The sequence below is a fragment of the Borostomias antarcticus genome (assembly GCF_949987555.1).
Source record: "Borostomias antarcticus genome assembly, chromosome: 22".
Lineage (NCBI taxonomy): Eukaryota > Metazoa > Chordata > Actinopteri > Stomiiformes > Stomiidae > Borostomias > Borostomias antarcticus.
In genome coordinates, this window is record NC_140255.1 from 19,808,112 (window position 1) to 19,831,898 (window position 23,787).

At 44.8% G+C, this 23,787-nt stretch overlaps 1 protein-coding gene across 1 annotated transcript; it reads left to right on the forward strand.

Moving 5' to 3' along the window:
• Positions 1-13,496: 13,496 nt before the first annotated feature.
• LOC311324063 (dnaJ homolog subfamily C member 7-like) lies at positions 13,497-22,922 on the forward strand. Its single transcript, XM_084456443.1, has 14 exons — positions 13,497-13,573; positions 15,458-15,546; positions 16,017-16,141; positions 16,312-16,425; positions 16,645-16,719; positions 16,872-16,990; positions 17,238-17,391; positions 17,662-17,826; positions 18,237-18,328; positions 18,527-18,600; positions 18,826-18,972; positions 20,199-20,351; positions 20,734-20,808; positions 20,934-22,922. Exons 1-14 carry the CDS (start codon positions 13,503-13,505, stop codon positions 20,969-20,971), a joined length of 1,491 nt encoding a protein of 496 aa, XP_084312569.1. The 5' UTR covers positions 13,497-13,502; the 3' UTR covers positions 20,972-22,922.
• Positions 22,923-23,787: the final 865 nt, after the last annotated feature.

Here is a 23,787-nt window from a genome sequence, read left to right on the forward strand (position 1 = left end):
AGACCTCTCCTGCTCGCTGTCTGAAGACTGTTGACTCATGCCCCCTGGGGTCTGGACCCTTTAGGAAGCCATAACAATTGTAACATTATTGATTAGATAGTGTTCAATAAATAGGCATATTTATGTTCTCTCTCTCTCTCTTTCTCTCTCTCTCTCTCCCTCCCCACCCCCTCTCTCTCTATATATATATATATATATAACTTGCAGAGCAGCGGGATCTTCGGGACAAATGCGATAAGGTCCGCTTTTTGATAAAAACGACCCCCCCCCCCTTCCACAAGGCTGGCTATGGGCCTGTATAGAGAGAGAGTTGCCAACTTTTCATGACACGAGTATGAGAATGGTTGTAGTCTGGGAGTATAACTCCAGGTCCCTCTCACCAGTATTAGTCACACAGGTTTTATCAAGCAAATTTGATTGGTGTTGTGCTTTTTACAGTTGTCTTTCAAAGAACCCAGAGAGGTGTGTTTAAATCGTCAGAGAAACAAGAACCATCCACTCTTAGCCGCTAGGAGTGTCCATTCAGGTTGAGAACTTGAGACAACATGGGCCAGACCAGACCTACATTTGACCCAGACTTTTGAGACCACCTGATCTGCAGAGAGAAATTGAAAGTGACCTCGCAAAATCAGTAAGGTCTTGTGAGGCTACATTTGACCCATCAGATAGGAGGAAAGCTTGTGCCCCACTCACAGTAATATTGAAACGGCATGTTCAATTGATATTGGTGTTGAGGGATGCACCAACTAGCTTGTGTGTTCTCTGTATCTTGCTTTCTCTCTCTCTGCATTAGTACAGATCTAGACAATCAGCCACCAGTCAGATATAATGTTGGATGTGAACCTAAGAAGCAGAGTGTGTGTGTGTGTGTGTGTGTGTGTGTGTGTGTGTATGTGTGAGAGAGAGAGAGAGAGAGAGAGAGAGAAATCAACTGACAAAGCCATAACGCTGTAGATCTTCTTCAAACTTTTTACTTGTTTTTAGATATAATATTTCCCTGACACTATAGCTCTCAAGCTCCTAACGGGAGTAAATGAAGGATGTGGCCTGATCGTGTGCAATACGGAGTCTCAAGTTGTATGTGCTCTTCTAAATCAATGAACAATAAATAGGAGGTTGTTTGATTTTAAGCTGCTAAGTTACCACCCCACATTTCTGTATCCCCCTCTCCCCTCTGTTGTGCTGAAATGTTGTAGCTTAAGCAATATTGTGTTTTAATGTTGTTTTAAATGTAACCTGGTGAATTTCATGGGTAGCCTAATTGTCCATCGATTGCAATAATGTAAATTAATAATGGTAAGGATGTCTACACTGCATTGTTGTATATGAACTTAAGAAAAACAATTTTTCATATAAATATATTTCTTGTCTTTCTTCTCAGATTAATTCAACACACTTCACCATTTCACTACCACCGCTTTGTCAGAATGTTATCAGATGTAGCCTACTTCACAGTGACTACATTCTCTAATACTCTACCCCCATCTGCTGGTTGAATAAGGACTGACTAGAGCCAAAGTGTCAAGGTACAATTGTGCAGGTTTCCTAAACCAAAAATCAGATCAATTCTTGACTATTTATTTTGATGGACAACTTTGATAATCAAAGTCAGTTTTATTTGACTACATCATATACGTACAACGAGTAGTGAAATGTTCTTCAGTGCACACAATATAGAGAGGTACAAAAAAAGAGTACAAAGAGAAACATTATGTTACATATCTAGATACAAGAGAGTGTAGCCTACATACTATATGGGGGAGTAGGAGAGGTTGTGTATTGGGTTCGATAGGGAGGGAGTGTGGGTATACATTTATCTGTCTGTTGATATGTAGCCTATATTCACAGTCCATCCAGTCACATCCATGCTCTCGACAACAAGAAATGTGACATTCCAGTCAACAAATTGATGATGATTGCCCGGAAATTACGTGTTCTTCTCAGTGTAGCTGATTGGTTTGCTGGAGTGACCCAACTAGCCATCTCATTGGACACGATACATTCCAAGTTTTCCGATTGGAGTAAATATGTCAAATCCCTCCCTCCATGGTCCAATCCAATACGAGAACGAAACAGCTATTTTTCGAAACTCTCCAAGGGTGTTGTCTAGTCTCACGTTTAGCTATTTATTAAATAATAAACACTAGCTTTGCTACCATTGGTAACGTTACTGCCTTTGGCTGCTGTCCCTTTCAACGGGAATCACACGCGATACGGGTGAGTTTGAGCCAAGCCCCCAGGATTCGAAATCTAAAGTGAAGCCCTATTGAACCGCGCCATCTTGGCTAGATTTGTAGTCATTTTGCTATTTCCGGTGACTTTTGTACTTGCGCAGTTGAGCTTTTCTGTCCGACGCGCGTCCACGCACGTTCCCGGCTCTCCCCTCTTTGATTTAGCAATGAAAACCGGCTTGCATATTAACCTGTTTTTGTAAAATATATCCATTGGAGAAATTATTTTTTCATCCAGGCATCTTAGTTTTACAGGTTAAAGGAAAATGCTCGTTTTTGACAACCTGGACCTTATTTACGACATATTATAAGAAGTTTGACTCACCGAGATCACTTTGGTGTAGTTCGGAGGCATGTAGAAGAAATTTAAAATCCAGCACGAGCCAGTATATCCATGTAATGACGGTGGACGGGGCACCGAGAATGCAGTTTCTCAAAATCCATTTTCGGCCGCTAAACGGTTGTTTTCATCAATCAGATTGGATGAATCGACAGTTGAGATTCCTCAACGCGAGGCATTGTTGTTTTGGTTTTCAAATACGGGGTCTTTAGCCTCTGTAATATGATCTTTACAGCCTTTCCCCACTTGCTCCAGCACGCATGCGCACAGGCCAGCGCGCAGACTGGCTATTCTCCGGCTACACTCGCGGCTCAAAACGATATGGACGTCCGTCATATTCTAATTCATTTTCTAGATCCTCTAAATCTGACAAATATTCAGCCATATTGCACACGATATTCTCGGCACCAACAACGATCGTAGTGCAGAGAATGTGAGCGCGAGTGTAGCCTACAGACGGAGAATAGCCAGTCTGCGCGCTGGCCTTCACGTTTGTGAACCCAAAGCAGTGACGTTAGCCAGCATCCCGAGAGTAAACGACTGAGTGGTTAGCTGCATCTTGGCAAGAAACGAAAATTATGTGACGTTGTTGTTCGCTAACTTTAGTTAAAGTTTGAAAGCAAGCTAGCTAACTGAACGTCAGCGTGGCCGTTAGCTGTACTAACGCTAGGTACAGGTCTCTCGCTGTCACTTGCAATACGTTAACACAAGAATATCAACAATGGCATTGACTTATACCTTCACCAAGCTAACGTTAACTATAACTAACGTTTTGACGTTAAGTTTTCGATCAGCTACGCGAAATACGCGTTTTAGTTATTAACTATCAACACGCATGACTTGCACTTAGTTTCCATCCCAATGGTGTTTATTAACAATGTTACAATAGTGCTACAAGATACAATACTACAATGAAATGTATGCAGGAGCTGATCAATTATTTACCATATTGTTTCATAGATCGAGTAATGTATGCATCTCCCCCCCCTCCCAACAGGCCACAGATAAGGCGAATCTGCCTCCTAGTCCAGAGAAAGCATGGCCAGTCAGGAACCTCAGCACGCATCCGCCCCAGGGGAAGATGGCAGTGAGGATCCAAACGTGTCCAGCCTCTTTCGGGAGGTGTCTTTGATTGCAGATGAAACCCTGCCCAACTGCACTGGGATCGATGACACAATGTCACAATCGATGTCGATCACTTTTGACGACGACTTCTCGTCTGTAGTGGTCTCGCCTGCTGCGAACACGACAGTTGATTTGCCCTGTGTTCCTCTTGAAACTCCCGTACTGAGTAGATTAGAAGAAGAGATGATCGGTAACCAGAACAACACTTTTGACGCCCAGTCATCAACGAAACTGAATGGCACAAGCACAGAGGCTAATGGTGAAACGTTCAGTGTCCAGAACAACACTTTTGACGCCCAGTCATCAGTGAAGCTCAGTGGTACAAGCACAGAGGCTAGTGGTGAAACAGTGAGTCTCCAGAAGAGCGACGAAGCACCCACGTTCAACTTGAATGACACCCTTGAACTGAACTCCTCCCCAGTGGTCACCTCTACACCCATGGCCAGATCCACAGGGTTCAATTTCAAAATGGAGCTGGAATCAGGAAAAACGTCAGATACACGGACAAGTCTCTCTGCATGTGTTCTCCCGAAACGGACCCCTCAGTTGCCCATTCCCCCGAAACAGACTACTCAGTTACCTGGAGTGTCAAACATAGTCGGTGATAGGAAGACGTTCTTTCAGCTCCCTGCTGTGTCCTCCAGTTCCAGGTCACTGCGACGCTCTCTGAGACTTCCAACCCAGCTTCCATCATGGGCTGGCCTGCCGAAGACCCAGCCAGCCACGGCCGTCTCTATTCCCTCTGAGCCACCTGTCTCTGCCCTAACCAGCATCAAGAGGACCACTCGAGCAGAAGCTTCCAGAAATGCCGCAGCTGCTGTGTCACAGGAGGTATGGGGGTCATTTTAAAACACAGGATTATTTACTGTATGTGCAAAGATATTGGAATAGACACAAGACTACTTTAGCCTACATTATTTTGGACCTTAAAATATCTATTTTCAGTCTTGATGATATTTGTTGCAGCTGCTTGAAATTAGCTTGTCAAGTTGTGCAATGTGTAAATCCTTGGTCATTTTAAAACACAGGATTATTTATGTGCAAGGATATTTGACTTGACATAACAGTGGGGATATGTTTAGTGTATTTTTCTGTTTCTTTCTAGGGTCCTGGAATTTTAACCCTTAACAGTGGACGATGTAGTGCAGTTCCCGGTAAGTACCCAGGTGAGGCTTTTTGTCCCTATACGTGCATAAAGCGTAATGTAGCCTATGCTGTCTAACTCTTATCTCTGCCTGTAGAGTCCAAGCTGCCCTGCTCTGGCTTGAGGAAACCTCAACCTTCTGGCTTCAGACCTCCCACAGCAAGGGCCATTGCAGCCTCCTCCAATGACAAGCCCAGTGGCTCTGCAGGTATAGTATGTTTTGGTTTAGAAATCGAGGGGGTAGGGGCGCCCCGCTAGCTCACCGGGGTAAGGCGCGCGCCATATGAAGGCTAGTCCTTCGCGCAGCGGACCCGGGTTCGATTCCCGACTCGGGTCCTGTCCTCCCCTCTCTCTCTCTCTCTCTCCCACATTTCCTGTCTCTCAACTGTCCTGTCCATTAAAGCTGAAAAGCCCTACAAAATATCTTCAAAAAAAAAAAAAGAATTCGAGGGGGTAGCACACTTTTATGCTACTGCAAATACTGCTGACGTTTTAAGGAGAATGACATACAGGGTTTTTCCTGGCTCAGAATGAGCTGGTGGTGGAACTGTAGGTGGGGGTTTGGGGGTCCTCCCCCAGGAAAGTTTGGGCATCAAAAGCTTCATTTCCTGCATTCTGGGGAATTCTATGCACTGTGTGCTTTATTAGCTGCCTAATCCAATGTCATTGTTTATTTATTTTTAAATAACAAACAGACTATAACATTGGTGAGGGCATATCACTGTGACTATAATGTACTGTAGGTTGTCAGGTCAAACATGTACTAGTGTAGCTACACAGTAGACCAGCGGTTTTATGTCAATGGCTGGAGAAGAGACTCCATATTCCTATAGAGAAAGCATTGTCTGTTCGATAACCGGAGCTTGATAACTTGAGCTCGATGACTTGAGCTCAAGGTGCTAGATGCATTCGTGAAGTCGAGCTCTCACCCAGTCCAACCCCTGTGTTTCTGCCACTCTCCCAAGTCAAGATATGGCTGTTTAGTTGTTCAAGTCATGGTAGGAAAACTTTCTTTTCACCTCTACCGCAAACAGCACTGCATGAGAGTATGTAACTAGCGAATCGTCTGTGGAGAAAAGGTCGCACCATAACAATTATGTGCACTCGCACAAATGCTCCCAATTGTATTTCGAGGTCACGCAGATAAAAAATTTCAACACAAATAACTGAAACATTTACCTACTACGCAAAATGTGTACAAGTTGGTTGGCTTAGTGTTTTTTTTTTTTTGTCGATCTGGAGGCGGCACGAAATTTGACGGAGGCCTCGTAATTCTCTATCCAGGAAAAACCCTGCATTACAAATCACATTTTTATCGGGGCAGACAATTAAGTCCAATCTGTATTTCTTTCTTTTACTTGCCTCCATTTCTTTCCTCATACAGTTGACTAATGTCTGTGTCCACCTTCAAATCTCTCCCATAGCTACCGTGAGGTCAAAGACCAAGACGCAAGCAACCAGCCGAACCCCAAAGCGCTTGTCAACCAGCACTGAGGCCTTGCCAGTAGCAAAGAGGAAAAAACTTGTACCAGCAGGTAAATGTACCAGTGAGTTACAGTAGATACGATTAGGCTACTTCACTTCCTCTCATTTGTAGGCCTTTTGCAATTTTATCAGAACCCTGATTTGGTGTACCATGGGACTTTTTACAATATTTACAACTGCGTAGAGAGTAGTGGAATTTTAAAAAGTCTATTCCAGACATGGAAAGTTATGTATGTATGAATGAATGATGGGACATTACAAATTCACATAGTTACAAAACAACTTGTAAAGACAAGACAGTGCAACTGATGCTATGCACAAAGAGATTTGATTTGATTTATTTGACATTTGGAAATACATGGAGTAAAAAAAGACAGACATCATCTCAAAGAAAACATCAAGGATAAAACACACAAGTCATAGACTTGTTTCCATTGTGGTCCTTGGTCTCAAATGAGATTATAGCTTGTAGCTAATTTCCAACTTCTGTCCCTAGTTAGGCTTTTGGAAGAAAGATAGAGGGGGTAAAGGAGAGTCCACACCACACACACATGATTATATTTGCAAGATTAAAAATAAAATACAGTTATAAATTTAAAGGTGTCCTATTATGCTAATTCTCAACAGTTTAATAAGTCTTTGGGGTCCCCAAAACATGTCTGAGTATTATTACTGAAAATCCCACTCAGAATAAGCATTCATGCCTCTATACCTCTCCGTTGACCACGAGATCAGATTGAGTGCATTGAGCGCTCTTTTCATATGCAAATGAGCTCAGCTAAGAGCAAGTGAAAATTAAAAATGGAGGTACTCGGTGTATACAGCTCTGATTTTGCTTCATCCAGTCTAACATTTTTATTAAAGTGTTACCTTGAATTGATTTGATTCCCACTGAGAGGGAATCAAGTGGGAGTGGGAACCCTGAATAAAGTACTATGTGTAGATCTGAAACCTCATACTCGAGTGTTGCTACCTGAAAACTGCTGCTTTGCACTCATACCCCCATTAAATGTTGTGTGTGAGAGTGAAACATGGAGTTTGAACAGTTGTGTCCATGTCTTACACAGGAGTGAAACAACTAGCTGGGACATTGAAGCTGCCAGCCAAAGCCGTTCTCCAAGCTGGTGAGGTCCTTGTTGAGTTGAATTGATTTGATATACTGCATGGTTGACCAAAGTGCAATATTGAAGGGGATCTTCTACCAACAGAAATGAAAATGTTTTACCGTAAGATACTTTTTTTTTTTTTCTTCTCTCTCTTCAACTTGTCTTCTTCTTCTTTCGTGTGTCATCATCAGATGTCCAGCTCAGTAGCGTATAGCCACGCCCTCGTCTCAGGTCCCACATGGAAGAGGCCCCGAGGGTGGTTTATACAGGGGACAGGCGGTGATTATGTGCTCAGCTGTCTGCTCCGGCTCCCCACACTCACACGTTGCTCCGTCTGCCAGGCCCCACTTCCTCATTGTTGCTCTGTAGCGTCCGACCCCAGTTCGCAGGCGGTTCAGCAGGGTCCATTTCCGGCGCGGCAGTTCCTCTCCTTGAATACCACCTCTCGGGTCCTGGATGTAACGGTGGATGCGTGTAGGCCCGGCCGACTCCCACTCCTGCTTCCAGGCGGCCGCCAGCCATGCCTCTGTAGACTGGTCCTCAGGGATGGACCTGAGCAGATCTTGTGCCGCCTTGTTGTACGGGTGGCGGGACTTGAGTCTATGGGGGGGCAGTGGCATTGTGGTGGTGTTGTGCAAGATATGCCAGTCGTGTCTTTGGGCTTTCCTTGCTAGGGCGAGGGTAGCAGCCTCTCGTCGGAGGCCGGCCGGGGCAATTCCTGCTAGTACTGGCAGGTGTCACACAGGAGTGGGCTTCAGGCAGCCAGTTATGGTCCGCAGAGCGTTATTTATCGCAATGTCGACCTTCCTGGCATGAGGGCTTCTGCACCAGGCTGGGACACAGTATTCAGCTGCAGAGAAGACCAGGGCTTGGGTGGAGATTCTAAGCACCTTGGCGGTTGCAAACCCAGCTAGTTCCAGCGAGACGTCGGATTAGTGAGACCCTTGATGACACTTTGGCCGACACCTCTTCAAGGTGTTGTTTGAAGGAGAGTGTCCTATCCAGGCGTACACCGAGGTACCGCGGGGCTTGCTGGCACTCCAGGCGCTTGTTGTTTACAAAAACTTCCAGTTCCCTTCTTGCCTCGCTGTTGTTGAGGTGGTAAGCTGCTGACACTGTCTTGCCAATGCTGAGCTGGAGGCGCCACATGCGCAGATAGGCTGCTAGGGTGTCCATGTCGCGGTTTAGGCCGACTTCCATCGCCTCCCATGTTGGTCGTCGCATCATGATGGCCAGGTCATCAGCGTAGCCATATAGGTCGTGGATATAAATGTTGAACAGCATTGGTGCGAGGACAGACCCCTGCGGGACGCCATTCCTCAGCCTCCTGAGCCTGCTGCATTGTCCGTCACTGGTCTTTAAGGTGAAGCTGCGGTTCGTCAGCATCTCCATGATGAACTTCACCATGTGCCGGTCGGGGATGGTCTTTAGCAGCTTTAGGTGGAGTCCACGGTGCCAGACGGTGTCGTAGGCAGCTGTAAGGTCAAGCAACACTACTCCAGCCTTCTGTTTTTGCTGGAAGCTGTCCTCAATGTCTTGAGTGAGCAGTGTAACCTGGTCGACCGTTGACCGTCCGCGGCGGAAACCGGCTTGTTCCCGTGGAAGTTGTGGGTCCACTACTGGCTCGATGCGGCTATGGATCATCCTCTCCAAGATCTTGAATGGGACGCAGAGCAGTGATATTGGTCTGTAGGACTTAGGGTCTTCAGCAGGTTTGTTTGGCTTTGGAAGGGCTATGACAGCAGCACGGCGCCAGATCTTCAGGAGCTTGGACCTCCGAAAGCATGCTGAGTAGAACGAACAGAGCCATGCAGATGTTCTTGCGCTCTGGTGGATTGCAAACTCAGGGTGGATGTAATCAGGCCCTGGTGCCTTCCCTTGTTTGATTTTGCTCATGGCTGTCTGGAGCTCAGCGGTTGTGAAGTCTCCTGACAGGTTAGCATCCACACTGGCCGCCCTACATAAGGAGGACACCTCGTGTGATGTTGTGCGGGCAAAGTTTTTATCTGCACCCGGGAAGCAGCCGTTCTTGAGGAGCTGTGAGGCGATGGAGTTTGCCGTTACTGGGCACCTGGGGGCCGATGGTGTTCTGCCTGTGAGCTGGTTGATAGTCCGCCATGCCTTGCGGCTAGAGTGGGTGAAGTCGATTGACTCCACAACTTCGGTCCACCTTGACCTTCGGGTGGTGTCCAGCTTCTGCAGGAGTGCCGTTGCGGACTCATCCACTTCTTCCCTGGAGCTTGCCTGCTGGTGGAAATGCAGGAGGTGGCTGCACTCTTCATCCCAGCCCGGGATGTACTTTGCATTAAAGCCACGGGGGATGGTTTTCCTTGCTGCCCCAAGGAGTACTTTGCAGTACGCTGCATACCCGACGTCCACGTCGGCATTGTCTGGGTCTGGGAGGCAGACTGATTTTCTTTCTGTCTCCTCAGTGAATGACTGCCAGTTTGCCTTTCGAAAGTTCCATCTCCTGACGGGTTTCCCTGCTACTGGCTGCACCAGGGATGGGACCTTTATGATGGACGGTCGGTGGTGTGAGCGGGGGAACCTTTCCAGGACGCGTCTCTCCGGCTTTTGGGCCGTGTGGCACACAGCGAAGGCCAGGTCCGGGTTGGTGTGGGTATTCCAGCGTGTGGAAAAGAAGCTGGGAGGTTCTTTTGGATCAAACAACAGCAACGCATTGGCGCTGGAGGCCCATTGGCTTAGTGTCTCTCCGTTTGGTGTTGTGTGGCTGTAACCCCAGTCTGTGTTTTGGCAGTTGAAGTCCCCTGCATAGATGGCGGGTGCAGGTGCTAGCGGGAGAGATGCCATGGTCAGCGTTGATGGCGGGGGCTTGTAGACATTGACAACCGATGTGATCTGCACTTTAGTGGACAGCCATTCGATACTCGAGCCTGGTGGGGATTGGCCAGTGGCTGTCCAGCTAAGGTCATCCTTGACAAAGGTCGCAAGTCCATGTTGTTTGCTATGGATGGATCCGGCAAGCTGGAATCCGGGCAGTTTGAGGATGTTGTCACTGTCACAGTGTGTCTCCTGGAGGAGGACGGCTGCTACTCTGTGGGAGTCGGCGAGGTGGTGGATGACTTCCAGTTTGGCGGTGGTGAGGCCCTCTACATTAAGCTGGAGCACTGACAGGACCTGGTGCTCGATGGTCGGGATGGCCGCCCGTCCTGACGTGGACGTTCGATGTCCCTCCGGCCTCTTGCACCTCGGCCTGCCAGCTGGGTGATGACTGGTTGGCGACATTAGTTTTGCAAGCTGGTCTTGCACCATTTCTTGCTACTCACGAAGGAGGCCACGTGAAGGCTGTCGTCATCTCCTCCTTCAACTTGTCGTGCTGCTGGCTCTGTCCCATTGGTCCCAACCCAACCAGCTAAGCGTCCAGATGGTAAAGCTCTTTTAAAGCGTAATTCACGTCCAATGTTCTTGCACTACAACCTACAGTTTTTGTTCTGCATAGGTGCTGTGTAGCTTTGAATTTCATGACAATTTTTTTCAACAGTATTCAATGCAGTTTCCTTTCCAATTTTCTTGCAGAGTGTGCCAACTGTCGTGCACTTCAGCAAGAACTGGAGAAATATCGGCAGGAAAATGAACAACTGAAGGAAGGTATAACTAAGTTTTCAGATTTGAAATATTTTACCAGAGAGTGGTCTGTATCGTTGCAAAGATTTTCTCTCACAAGCACGTTGTTGGATTTGAGTCGAGTTCCTGTGGATACAGATTAGGATGTGTAACTTTTCAGTCTCCTTTGTCTGTATCTTTCAGAATTGCAGAACCGCCAAATGGACTGAGGGGACTGATTTGATTTGATTTTTAAAGAATTTACATTAAAAAGTTGTCATAAATAAAGCATTTACATTTACTCTACATCAAGATCAAGATTTCTTATTTGTCACATGTAATGTATGTATACAGTTACAGTGAATGTTACAGTGAAATGTTGCATCTACTACTTCTACATATGTCTTGAGGTATTGTTTTACTTTGAGTGTTCGGACAATGTGATTTACAGGCTTTTCTGTTTGAACCCAGTATGAACACATCACATTAGGACAACTAACAGCTGTCCATCCCCTGAGCATTTGGATGTCACATGGAGGATTGAAAGAGACGCGTTTAGTAAAGATTTCCTGCATCGTTTAGATCCAGGCCACTTAATGCAACATAGCTCAGGAAAAACAAACATCTAGGACATTGAATGGTTGCTGGGACAGTGGACTTTACCCACACAGGGACTTCCATTGCCGTCGATTTTCCAAATGATAGACCTGTGTGCGGATCAGCAGCATGGTTCCTGGTAGTTTTTCCTATGTAGGCTAAATGGACAACGTAACATTTACACAGTTGGACGAAGAACAAATAATAACACGAAACGTTTTGTTAGTGTGAGGATGACAAACGGTTTGTCTTATACAGTATGTGTTGTGGCACTGCGCAGTTGCCACAGCGATAATTTCCATTAGGGATGGGGCGTAAGAGTCTTTGTGTGGGTCCTGTGGGTTCCTGGCGAGAAAAGTCTGCATGGACTAGATCTCTTAGATTTCTGCCACGTTTATACACAAAGAGAGGTGGTTCCTTAAAATGGGGGCTAATTCGGGATCAGATTTTAGAATATGCCGATGTTTTTGTGCGGGGCTATAAGACAGCGCACCAAAGATGGCAAATGTCCGGTTGTCACTCCTTCCCTCCCTTCCTCGGTTGTGTTGTTGACCTGCAGTTCTATGTTGCTACCACAAAAGGCAGGGTTTTTTTGTGCATGGCTGTAAACCAGCGCACCTAGACAAGAGGCAGTGTTTTTTTGTGCATGGCTGTAAGCCAGCGCACCTACAATAGTGTTTGTCTGGTTATCACTCCCTCCCTCCCTCCCTCCGGTCAATGTTGACCTGCATTTCTCTGTTGGCTCTACAAGAGGCAGTAGTCCCAGCACACCAAAATCAAGAAGGACACCAAAATCAACCTCCTGATCTCCACTTCACAAGTAGAGTAGTGGTGAAAGCATAGGACTCCCACCTGGGAGACAGGGGTTCAAGGCCCCAGTGGGGATGACTTTATGGGACTATACCCCAGACGTCCACATGTTCATCCTTTCACTCCAACCTTTACCCCTTGCCTTATAGGTCAGATCTTGTCCTAACCCTTATTCTAACCCAATCCCACATTCTAACCCCAACCCACACTAGGGACTGGAAGAAGGACACCAAAACCAACCCACCGATCTCCGCTGCACAAGTAGTGGTGAGAGCATAGGACGCACATAAGCCAGGCTGGACCTGGCCTGGTTTGAAGAAGGGTTTAATGACATGGGACCGAGGAGAATAGGTGGTGATACACGTCACAGAGTTCTTACTTATTACTTTTTTTAAAGTAATTCTGTGTGTGGTTTTCTCAGTGCTGTCCCATAAACTTTGTTAATCCATTCCATGGGGTATCCCCGTTGTCTAAACCTTGCTTCCATGTCTTGTTCTATAAAGTCTGCAGTGGTGTGACATACACGTCTGAGCCTAAAGAACTTGCTTTTGGGAAGCCCTCTCTTAAGAGGGATGGGGAAGCTACTGGCCAATAGGAGGGTGTTTCTGACAGTTTCCTTGCGGAATACGGGAGAAAGGGTAGGCCCTACCTATATTTTTTCACCCACATGTCTAAAAAATTGACCTTTTTCCAGACTGTACTGGTAAACTTTAAATACTCATTGAGACTGTTAAGTAAATCTAAAAAGATATGTACGTCATCAGAATCCCCCTGGAAAAGGTGAAACACATCATCAATGAAACGATACCATTTTAGAATTGTAGGCAATTCATATCAGAGTTAAATACTTTTTTTTTCTCAAAATAGCCAACAAACAAATTTGCATAATTAGGTCCACAGATTGAGCACATACTTGTTCCAGACACTTGTAGATAGAAATCTCAATTGAAGGTGAAATAGTTATTTTTCATGACAAATCTCGTCAGGTCAATAATCAGTAATTAGGACACACTTCAGCTACTGATCACATCTAATGAATCAACTCACTCAGACTCATCTTTACCCGGAAATTACGTCTCTTCGCTCTTCTCCCCTTCAAAATGGCAGCTGTTGACATCGACATGCCCATGGAAACAGATCCAGAAATGTTCAAGGAAGAGGACATGGAGCGGTAATATGCTGTATATGATAGATGTGACTGCGTTCATACGATTCCTAACCCTAGTTTGGCTGTAGTCTAAGCAGGATTCCTAAGTGGCTCACCAACCTGCTTCTCTAGTGCGGCCTAGCTAGCTAGCAAACAATGGCTAGAACCAGCTAGCTAGCTTAGTGATGTGCTAGTAATGTTCCTGACCCCACATGGCTGCTCTTCTACATTATCATCCAGCTACCGAAATATCTGCTATCTAGTTCCAAGTGAATGTAGTAATGTTAGAATGAAACGTGTGAAACATGGATGCTTGTTCGCTAGCAAGCATATTAGCACTACATTCTCCAAGAACGGTGAACAAGCCAGCAGCCTCTGCCCGTTCTCGCTAGCACTAGCACTAGCTAACTAGCTAACTCACTAGCTAACCCCTCTGCCCGTTCTCGCTAGCACTAGCTCACTAGCTAACCCCTCTGCCCGTTACCGCTAGCACTAGCTAACCCCTCTGCCCGGTATCACTAGCACTAGCTAGCTAACGAGCTAACCTCAGTAACGTGAACCATTCTCCAGGCAGCTCGCCTGATATAGAGGGACATCAGTTGATGCTTTAACCAGCACACCTTTGTGTAGAGTTCAAATATAGAGAACTAATACTGCTAGCTAATGAAGCTTAGGAAGGTGATTTGTAGCTTATGAAGGTGATTTGTAGCTTATGAAGGTGATTTGTAGCTTATGAAGGTGATTTGTAGCTTATGAAGGTGATTTGTAGCTTATGAAGGTGATTTGAAGCGACCAGCAGCCGGGTGACTGCGCACACCGGCAGCAGAGTAGATGAGCCTGGCTGGATGGGTGGATGTCTGACCCCAGAGTAGATGAGCCTGGCTGGATGGGTGGATGTCTGAACCCAGAGATGCTTCTCACAGAGTAGATGAGCCTGGCTGGATGGGTGGATGAGCCTGGCTGGATGGGTGGATGAGCCTGGCTGGATGGGTGGATGAGCCTGGCTGGATGGGTGGATGAGCCTGGCTGGATGGGTGGATGAGCCTGGCTGGATGGGTGGATGTCTGAACCCAGAGATGCTTCTTCTCGAAGGTTCCGTCCATTGAGCCACACAACATTCATACCATCCGAGCTTCCCTGAGATTTGTGTAGCTAGCTGATTATTTGAAGCACAGTGCAGAAGAAGATATGTAGACATGAATATATGTATTGTCAACACGGTTTTGCCCTTTCTAATGTCCTTGTGTATGCCTTATGTATCTTAATTGGTTTAATGTGTTGTGTGTCTTATGTTGTGTTGAAGTGCTATAACAAGGGAATTTCCCCATTGGAAATTCCCCATTACAGTAATCGGTCTGTCTTTGTCTGTCTATCTAAAGTGCTAAATATGAGATTTCAGTCTTATTATTTTGACTTTAGCAGCTACTCAGCCACCTTAAGAAGGCAAACGTTTGCTTGAAAGCAAAATTAACCAACCGACTAGATGCTAGATGCATGTGGATTGTCATATGGTACGATAAAGGCCACTATAGTGACCGGGTAAATAAAGCCATGCTGAGGCCAGACAAGTGACCCATTTCTTGTTCACATTGCTTGCAAGGCATGGAAGACCCGATGACTTGTAACAACCTATTGGTTTAACCAAGAAGTCTGTTAAAGTCCTCGGAAGTCACCAAAGTGGTTATAAGCTACTATCAGACAATGATAGTGTATACATTGGTTAACATCACAATCAAAAAAGCATTATCTAAGGGATTTTCTTCGACTTACAGCTTCCTACACTGTCAATTTGTCCTTTATGGCATTTGATTCAAATTTAAGTGAATGTTAAGCTCCCTCTGGGCTATTTCATGACCTATAGTCTACCTGGTCATAACTATAGTTGTGTATCTTATTTCCTCTCCACAGCGAGGCAGAAGGCTTCAAGGAACAGGGCAATGCTTTCTACATCAAGAAGGAGTACTCCGAGGCATTCAACTATTACACAAAGGCCATCGGTGAGAACAGGAATGCATTTATAGGACCTAGGCTAGTAACATGTCATTGGGAATTGCTCTACGCATTGGCTAGACTGAATGCCAATGGTCCTTGGAGGTCTATGGGCTGTGCTGGTTTTTGTTCTTTACCTCACAAGAGTGACTCATTTAAACCTGAGAGACGAGGCACAGACTTGATTCAGTGAAGTTTGTCAGTGCATTATGTGCATGGTTGTGTGAGTTCATAGTGCATTATGTGCATGGTTGTGTGTGGTCAGTGCATTATGTGCATGGTTGTGTGAGTTCATAGTGCATTATGTGCATGGTTGTGTGTGGTCATAGTGCATTATGTGCATGGTTGTGTGTGGTCATAGTGCATTATGTGCATGGTTGTGTGTGGTCATAGTGCATTATGTGCATGGTTGTGTGTGGTCATGACTGTTTCCATTGAATAATGCTTTTACTCTCAAACCATTTTGTGTCACTGACAGACGCGTGTCCCAAAAACGCCAGTTACTATGGAAACAGGGCAGCCACCCTCATGATGCTGAGCCGCTTCCGGGAAGCCCTGGAGGACTCCCAGCAATCCGTGCGCCTTGACGACTGCTTCATGAAGGTCAAAGTTGAACAAGTTCACCATCGCATGGAGGGCAACTATGACCTTGCCCGCAAGCTTGGTTCCAGTTCTCCAAATGCACCCAAAGAGTTGAAAGCATGCCAGTCCTTTACTGCCCTGTTGTGAGCCGTGAACTTTAACCTTCAGGTTCAATGTTTTTCGTACCACAGGGCCATCTGCGAGAGGGCAAGTGCCATCTGTCGCTGGGCAACGCCATGGCAGCTAGCCGCTGCTTCCAGAAGGTTCTAGAACTGGAGCCCAGCAACAGCCAGGCGCAGCAAGAGGTGAGGCCAAGTGACCTATCGTTGACTTGGAGGGACATGATAAAACAGGCCAAAATTGTAGCGTTGTAGATTAATGCCTTGCACTGTTTGATTGGTGTTGTAAAACATTGATTGATAGATGGATTGACATCACATATCTACATGATGTAGCAGTAATACAATAGCTTTACAGGAAACAAGCGGACATCTTAAGTGGTCGGCTCTCATTGTGCTTTTCAGCACAAGAACGCCTCGGCAGTTTTGGAGTACGAGCGAATGGCAGACTTTGGCTTTGAAAAGAGGGATTTTAGAAAGGTATGTTACCCCTATACACATTCAATCACTTTTTACTTTGAATTAATTGCTCGTCAGTGTTTAGTTGGCTCAGAGCTAGGTCTGTTTTAGACTGATATTGTCTCTGTTGTAGTTGCATATCTGACCTTGTCTGTCGCTGTCCCATGCTGCAGGTGGTGTATTGTATGGACAGGGCCTTGGTCTTGGCCTCTGCCTGCCATCGCTTCAAAATCCTTAAAGCCGAGTGTTTGGCTCTTTTAGGCCGCTACCCAGAATCCCAGTCTGTCGCCAGGTACTGGACTGTCAATACAGCTACAGTTTGATAAAAACCCTGCTTTTGATCAAATTAACTGTGGGCACCATTTCTGCACAAAAATCCCTTCCATCTGTGTTCACTTTGAAATTATTTTTTAGTTGAAATGGGCTTCTCATCACTTTTACATTTTTAGCATCTTATTTTAATGATTATCTTGTGTAACTCGGCTAGCAACAAAGGGGTTTTGACAAAGCGAACTAACCTTGTTCTGTTTCTTTCCCAGTGACATCTTGCGAATGGACTCGACCAACGGAGACGCGCTGTACGTGCGCGGCCTGTGTCTGTACTACGAGGACTGTATCGATAAAGCCGTGCAGTTCTTCGTCCAGGCGCTCCGCATGGCGCCCGACCACGAGAAGGCTCGCCTCGCCTGCAGAGTGAGTTAAACACCTAGCGCTGTCACACGCACCCTGCTGGACAATGTCATCAACAAATAGGAAAATTCCCAGCTGTCACTGTTTCTGGTCACACTATGTCAATTCCCTTGGTGGTTTTATTTGCCTGCTTGCTGCTTCCTTATATAACTTCATCATCAAAGTAATTTGATTACTTTGGCACTAGCAATGTAAGCCCACTAATTAAAGGACTGAAGATGTGATTGCAAAAGAAAATAATTTGCAGTGTAATCCCCCCCCTTACCAAATCAGAATGCCAAAGCTCTGAAAGCCAAGAAGGAGGAAGGTAACAAAGCCTTTAAGGCGTGCAGCTATGACGCAGCGTACCAGCTCTACACGGAGGCCCTGATGATCGATCCCAACAACATCAAAACCAACGCCAAGCTGTTCTGCAACAGAGGCACGGTGGGAGCCAAGGTGAGAGCGCCGACTGCAGCATGAGCGTCGCATCACAAGCTGAGAGACGTTTCTATGCAATTCATTGATTAGTAGCCTTACTACTTAACGTCTATTGTAATTTTTGTTCTGCTTTTTAACTTGCAACGTGTTATTTCGCTTCATGCAATTAAATTTCCTCGTATGCGATGACATCCTTTGCAAATAAACCCAACTCTATTCTAAAGTTTTTCCTCAGAATCAGATCTGTTAGGAAGAATTGAAGGATACAGATATGGGGGGGGGGGGCTACTGCCTAGAAATGACTGATTCAGCGTCTGATCAGGCTGCAATCACACCACCATTGTCTGCTGATGTTGTAGATGGCGTAGCTGAGATGGCGTTCCACCCATTCCCTCTGTTCCTTCTGCATCTCCTCTCTCTCCCCCCAGCTGAAGAAACTTGATCAAGCCATTGAAGACTGCACAAGTGCAATAAAACTGGACGACACTTACATCAAAGCCTACTTGAGACGAGCCCAGTGGTGAGCCCTGTTACAATTCAGTGTCCCTGGATCAGTTCTGTGCTTTCACATTCCAAACAGTCCATCCTCTTTGTGAGAGATGAGTCATTGTTTCCACAGTATTGGTTTGTTGGCCTTCAATCACTGTGTGATGGAGACCAGTTCTATTACTACTTAATTCTAGACTTGTGTGTAGTAACTAATGTGGTTTTTCTGTAGTTATATGGATACCGAACAGTATGAAGAAGCTGTGCGGGACTATGAAAAGGTTTACCAAACAGAGAAGACAAAAGGTAAGCCGTTCATGATGGGACTGACGCTCACTATCCATTCCCCACAGAGGGAGAGAATGGTAGACAGAACTATTTGGATTTTACACTTTTAAACTTCCTTGGTTTGACTAAAATAATAAATGATAATTTCCTGTTGTCGTTGATTCCATTTCTTGTTCAGTTCCTGATTTGTGTCATCCCTCCCCCACCCTTCCTGTCTCCCTCCCACATCCTCCCTCTCCCCAGAACACAAGCACCTCCTGAAGACGGCTCAGCTGGAGCTGAAGAAGAGCAAACGGAAAGATTACTACAAAGTGTTGGGGGTGGCCAAGCAAGCCACCGAGGACGAGATCAAGAAGGCCTACAGGAAACGAGCCCTCATGCACCACCCGGGTAGGTACACCTGCACAGTATTGCTCCCATGAACTTTTATTACCACCTCAATAACGTCTCGGACATCTTCAGGGCTGGTGAAATGTTCACGAGAGCTACAGTTAGGTCCATATATATTTGGACATTGACACAGTTTTCTTCATTTTGGCTCTGTACACCACCACAATGGATTTGAAATGAAATAATTCAAGATGTGCGTTGAGTGCAGACTTTCAGCTTCAATTTGAGGGTATTTACTGTACATCCAAATCAGATGGTCAGTGTAGGAATTACAAACAATTTGATATGTGGTCCCCCCTTTTTAAGGGACAACGTAATTGGGCAGTTGGCTGCTCAGCTGTTCCATGGCCAAGTGTGTGTTTTTCCTTTGTTATTTCATTTACAAGGAGCAGATAAAAGGTCTAGAGTTAGAATTTCAAGTGTGCTACTTGGATTTGGAATCTGTAGCTGTCAACTCTATGAAATCCAAAGAGCTGTCTCTATCAGTGAAGCAAGCCATCATTAGGCTGAACAATCAAAGCAAACCCATCAGAGCGACAGCAACCACATTAGGTGCGGTCAAATCAGCTGTTTGGTACATTCTTAAAAAGAAGGAACACACTGGTGAGCTCAGCAACACCAAAAAACCTGGAAGACCACAGAAAACAACTGTCTGAATATTTATGGACCTAACTGTGTATCTAATGCACAGGATGCAGTATATTTATTCCCTTTTAACATGTACTTCTGTCCAGCACCTAGTATTTATCACGTTGAGATGTGCATGCTTTAGTAAACTGTCTCCTGGAAGACCCAGTTCAGGATCCCAGACCAGCCCTCCACACAGGGCTGCACCATCACTGGGATTAGGCTGGGGTCGAGGGTCAAAGACTCGTATAGCACGCTCGCCCACATCGGTACCTACATCCTGTCTCATGACTGTTGGTTTGGTTTCCATTAAGAGCCACATAAGGTCACCAGGAAAAAAAGTATTCAGATTCTCTGATTATTGTCAGTGATCAGAAAGATCCTTAAAACAAAGCTATACCACCACCATGGATGAAGCTCACTGGTCGTTAGGGGTGAGGGGAAAACAAAGCTATACCCCCACCATCGATGAGGCTCACTGATCGTGAGGGGTGAGGGGGGTGGGAGTCAACTGGGCAGTTTGCTGGTGGGTAAAAAAATAAAAATTACTTTTACTCTTTCAACGTGTCAATGTTTTTTTTTTTCTGTCTGCCATTCAGACCGTCACAGTGCGGCCACCTCGGACATACAGAAGGAGGAGGAGAAGAAGTTCAAGGAGGTGGGTGAGGCCTTCACCGTCCTCTCAGACCCCAAGAAGAAGGTGCGCTATGACAACGGACACGACCTGGAAGACGACAACTGCGGAGGAGGAGGTTAGTATGGAAACGTTTACAGAACCATGGCCACAAATCATCCGCTATTGACCATTTTCAGTTGTAGTGTTCAAATGTTTAGCAAACGTTGGAAAAGGGATTCAAGAGCGAATGGGCGACACAATCTCCTCATAGGCAGACCATGTTGGTTCAACTGAACACTGAATCATGTGGTCTGATCACCAGGCCAACAAAACATATTCATACATTCATGTTCATTCTTGTTCATATTTGGAAAGTATAGCAGGACTCCTATTGATTGTTTTCGCTCACTTTTCTTTTCTGTTTTGTGTTTTGGAAACATTTTAACCCAGTACATAAGGTGTTTAATGTCCCTTGTTGACAGTGACACCATGTGATGGTCTCTTGTGCTTCTCCACAGATTTCGATGCCAACAACATCTTCAGGGCCTTCTTCGGAGGCCAAGGGGGAGGGTTTAATTTTGAATCCAATCAAAGTATGTATTCTGTTTTGAGAATTATATAACTTTACCTCAGTAAACTTACAGTAATGTATACACTCAATAGAGGTCAAATGCACATCACCAAATCAATGATTTCTTTCTCTTAAATCTTCCAATAGATTCTCAACCCGGGAACTTCTTCTTCCAGTTTGGCTAAGCTGAAGGATCCGGTCCAGGAACGCTGCCTCCCTCTGGTGGACAATATTAAGGGATGCACTCTCACAGCCTGATTTTTATACTCCTGATAGTTTTTGCAAAATAATCTCTTTCACACGTTTAAGACGCGTTGTGTTGATAGCTGAGTGGGGGGGTATTACTCACTGTGCTTGGGAATCTCCTTAAATTCTTTTGGCAAACCCAGGTGATTATCACATCAAATTAAAACTAGCAGGAGTAATTGCAGGGTACCCGTAAGGTTTTAAATATGAAGATTAATAACTGTAGATTAACGATACGTTGACAAAGGGTTTTAAGAGGTTTAGAGAAACTCGAATCCTCAGGAAATTAGCTTGATTGTCTTTCCTCAATTATCACAAAGCATGTTTTCAAGAGGTGAAATATGAATATTGTATTGGCAAACCCAGTTGATAACGCTTCAAATTAAAACTAGCAGCAGTAATTGCAGGGTACCCATAAGGTTTTAAAAAGGAAGATTAATAACTATAGATTAATACATTGACAAAGGGGTTTTAAGAGGTTTAGAGAAACTCGAATCCTCAGGAAATGTGCTTGATTGTCTTTCCTCAATTATCACAAAGCATGTTTTCAAGAGGGGAAATATGAGTATTGTATTGCCAAAATTCACAGCTCTTAATAGAAAATAGATTTACATGTGTGCTCTACATTTAAGGTTTCGTAAATAAATGCATTGTTTCCTCAATGAATGCATTGGGCACTCCTAAAATCGTTATTAATATTTGAATAGTACAGTATGCATTGATTTTGAATATATTTCAGGCAGAGGAGGAAGCTGCTAGTTGCAGATCTCCGATCAGCTGGCCCGCCCCCAATCCCAATGTGAACCTTTGAGATCTCAGCGTAAAACTGACCTCAGTGCAGTAGTTGAGGTAAATCTCATTCCATGTAGATATGATGGAATGTTTCTGCCCAGATCCTTGTTTTGATTTTGCTTTCCTGCAGACTGCAGGCACAAACTGCAGGTTACCGTCTAGACTCATTTTGGTCATTGCTGCATTTGTACATTTTACTGGAATGTAAAGTGTTTGTGTTCATGATTTCTCTTTTTTTTTTGTTCAGTTTCCCTTTTAAGTATATTTATATTTATTGTATATTCAAACTGTATCCATCTGAGTAATAGGTTCTGGTTGGTCTTCCCTTGGTTTTCAATGTTTTCTACTCAGTGGGCTGTAAACATTTTCTCTGTTATTCTCCACCAAAAAAGGCCAAAATCAATGTCTGTCTTAAGTAGGTAGCCATCTTTTCCTCTGTTGCTTTGGCTCCTAAAGAAGCGCCGGTCCTCAGCTTCCTCAACTAAAGTCACCACACAATATGGCAGCAGTCCGCTTCGCAGTAAAGTGGTGCCTTACCTGCAGACATACTAATATTGCTCACACAGAAGAAGACTGTGAACACCCTCCATGTGCTTGGCAACCTTTGATTCATTTCAGTGTGGTGCTTTGATTAAGAACCGGGAAGCTGCTGTCTACTCGCAAAATATGAGATGCAAGATTTGCCGTGCTGGCAATAGTTTTTGTTCCAGAGAAGAATCCATAGTAATTCCCAGTTTGACCAGTAAATGCATTCTAAACTTGCAAAAGGATACTTGACAAACCTGATCCTTTTTTGAACATGGAATCGTCTCTCTTTTAGCCAGACTTTGACAGGGTTTTGTTGAAGTCTTGGGGTTATTGTCACACCTTGTACAGGACCTGTCATGTCACACCTTGTACAGTACCTGTCATGCACGTTGGGTCAGTATTCCCCCACTCCCTACCTGTGAAACTACCAGGTAGTTGGATGAAAACTGTTTAACAAGAGACACTACATTATCATGGCTCTAGTACCCGTGCGTGTACCGTTTTTAAAATAAATATGTCACTGCAGTAGGCCTACAATGTTTTGGTTATAGCAAAATAAAGACTTGTCTTTTACGCCCATTTATTTTGTTATTTATCTGTTTCAGTCATTTTGAAAACAAGACAATTTATGGGAGTCTATCAAGTTTTGGGATTTTTATTTTTTTTTATTTTTTTTACTGAAAAGAACACCCATGTTGCAATTTCTGACTGCTTTGGGTCAGATCAGACTCACACAGATAGACCGTATTTGACAGTCATCATTTAACCAGCAGTGGACGTTTTTTTATTAGGCTTTACTCAGAATCAGAAACCGGTTTTAGGCTCCTATTTGCACGAGCTCCACTACTTACTGAAATTCTACAGGCATATTTATTTCCTGTCCTATACTATTGGATGGAAGTGAATAATCAGGTGTGATCAGGTGTGCCGCTTAATCACTTCCATCCAATAGTATAGGACAGGAAATAAGGATGCCTGTATAATTTCAGGAAGTAGTGGCGCTGAGGCTCTTTGCACATTATTGCCATGCAGTTTTACAACGTTCTAGGAATTTACTTTCCGGCGAGGTGCATAATATTTAGACAACATTGGACAGGATGCAGGAACGACAGGACAGTGCAAAGGGCAGTGCCAAAAACTTACTGAAAGATTATAACGTTTATGCATTTTCTGAACAATGCATCCTCTTGTGAACGACCAGTATCTAGTTTGTCCCTCTGCTTTGGACAAAATAAACAAACACTTCGCATTTGTTCAAATAAGGTTCTGACTTCGCATTAAATGTACAAGAAAATATACATTATTATAAGAACACATCACACCAGGGTTTTCAATATATCGGACTGCATGACCTCCTCCTTGATCCTCTGATACACAGTGAAATAATAGAATCAGTGGGCGTGTATGTATTTTCCCACGTGATAGTATTCCGGCC

Bases quoted from the DNA above. Each gene is read 5' to 3' on its own strand.
- LOC311324063 (XM_084456443.1), top strand. From the start codon at position 13,503: ATGGCAGCTGTTGACATCGACATGCCCATGGAAACAGATCCAGAAATG. The intron at 15,547-16,016 runs GTGAGAACAGGA...TGTCACTGACAG, and splicing joins CTATTACACAAAGGCCATCG to ACGCGTGTCCCAAAAACGCC. The intron at 16,426-16,644 runs GTGAGGCCAAGT...TGTGCTTTTCAG, and splicing joins ACAGCCAGGCGCAGCAAGAG to CACAAGAACGCCTCGGCAGT.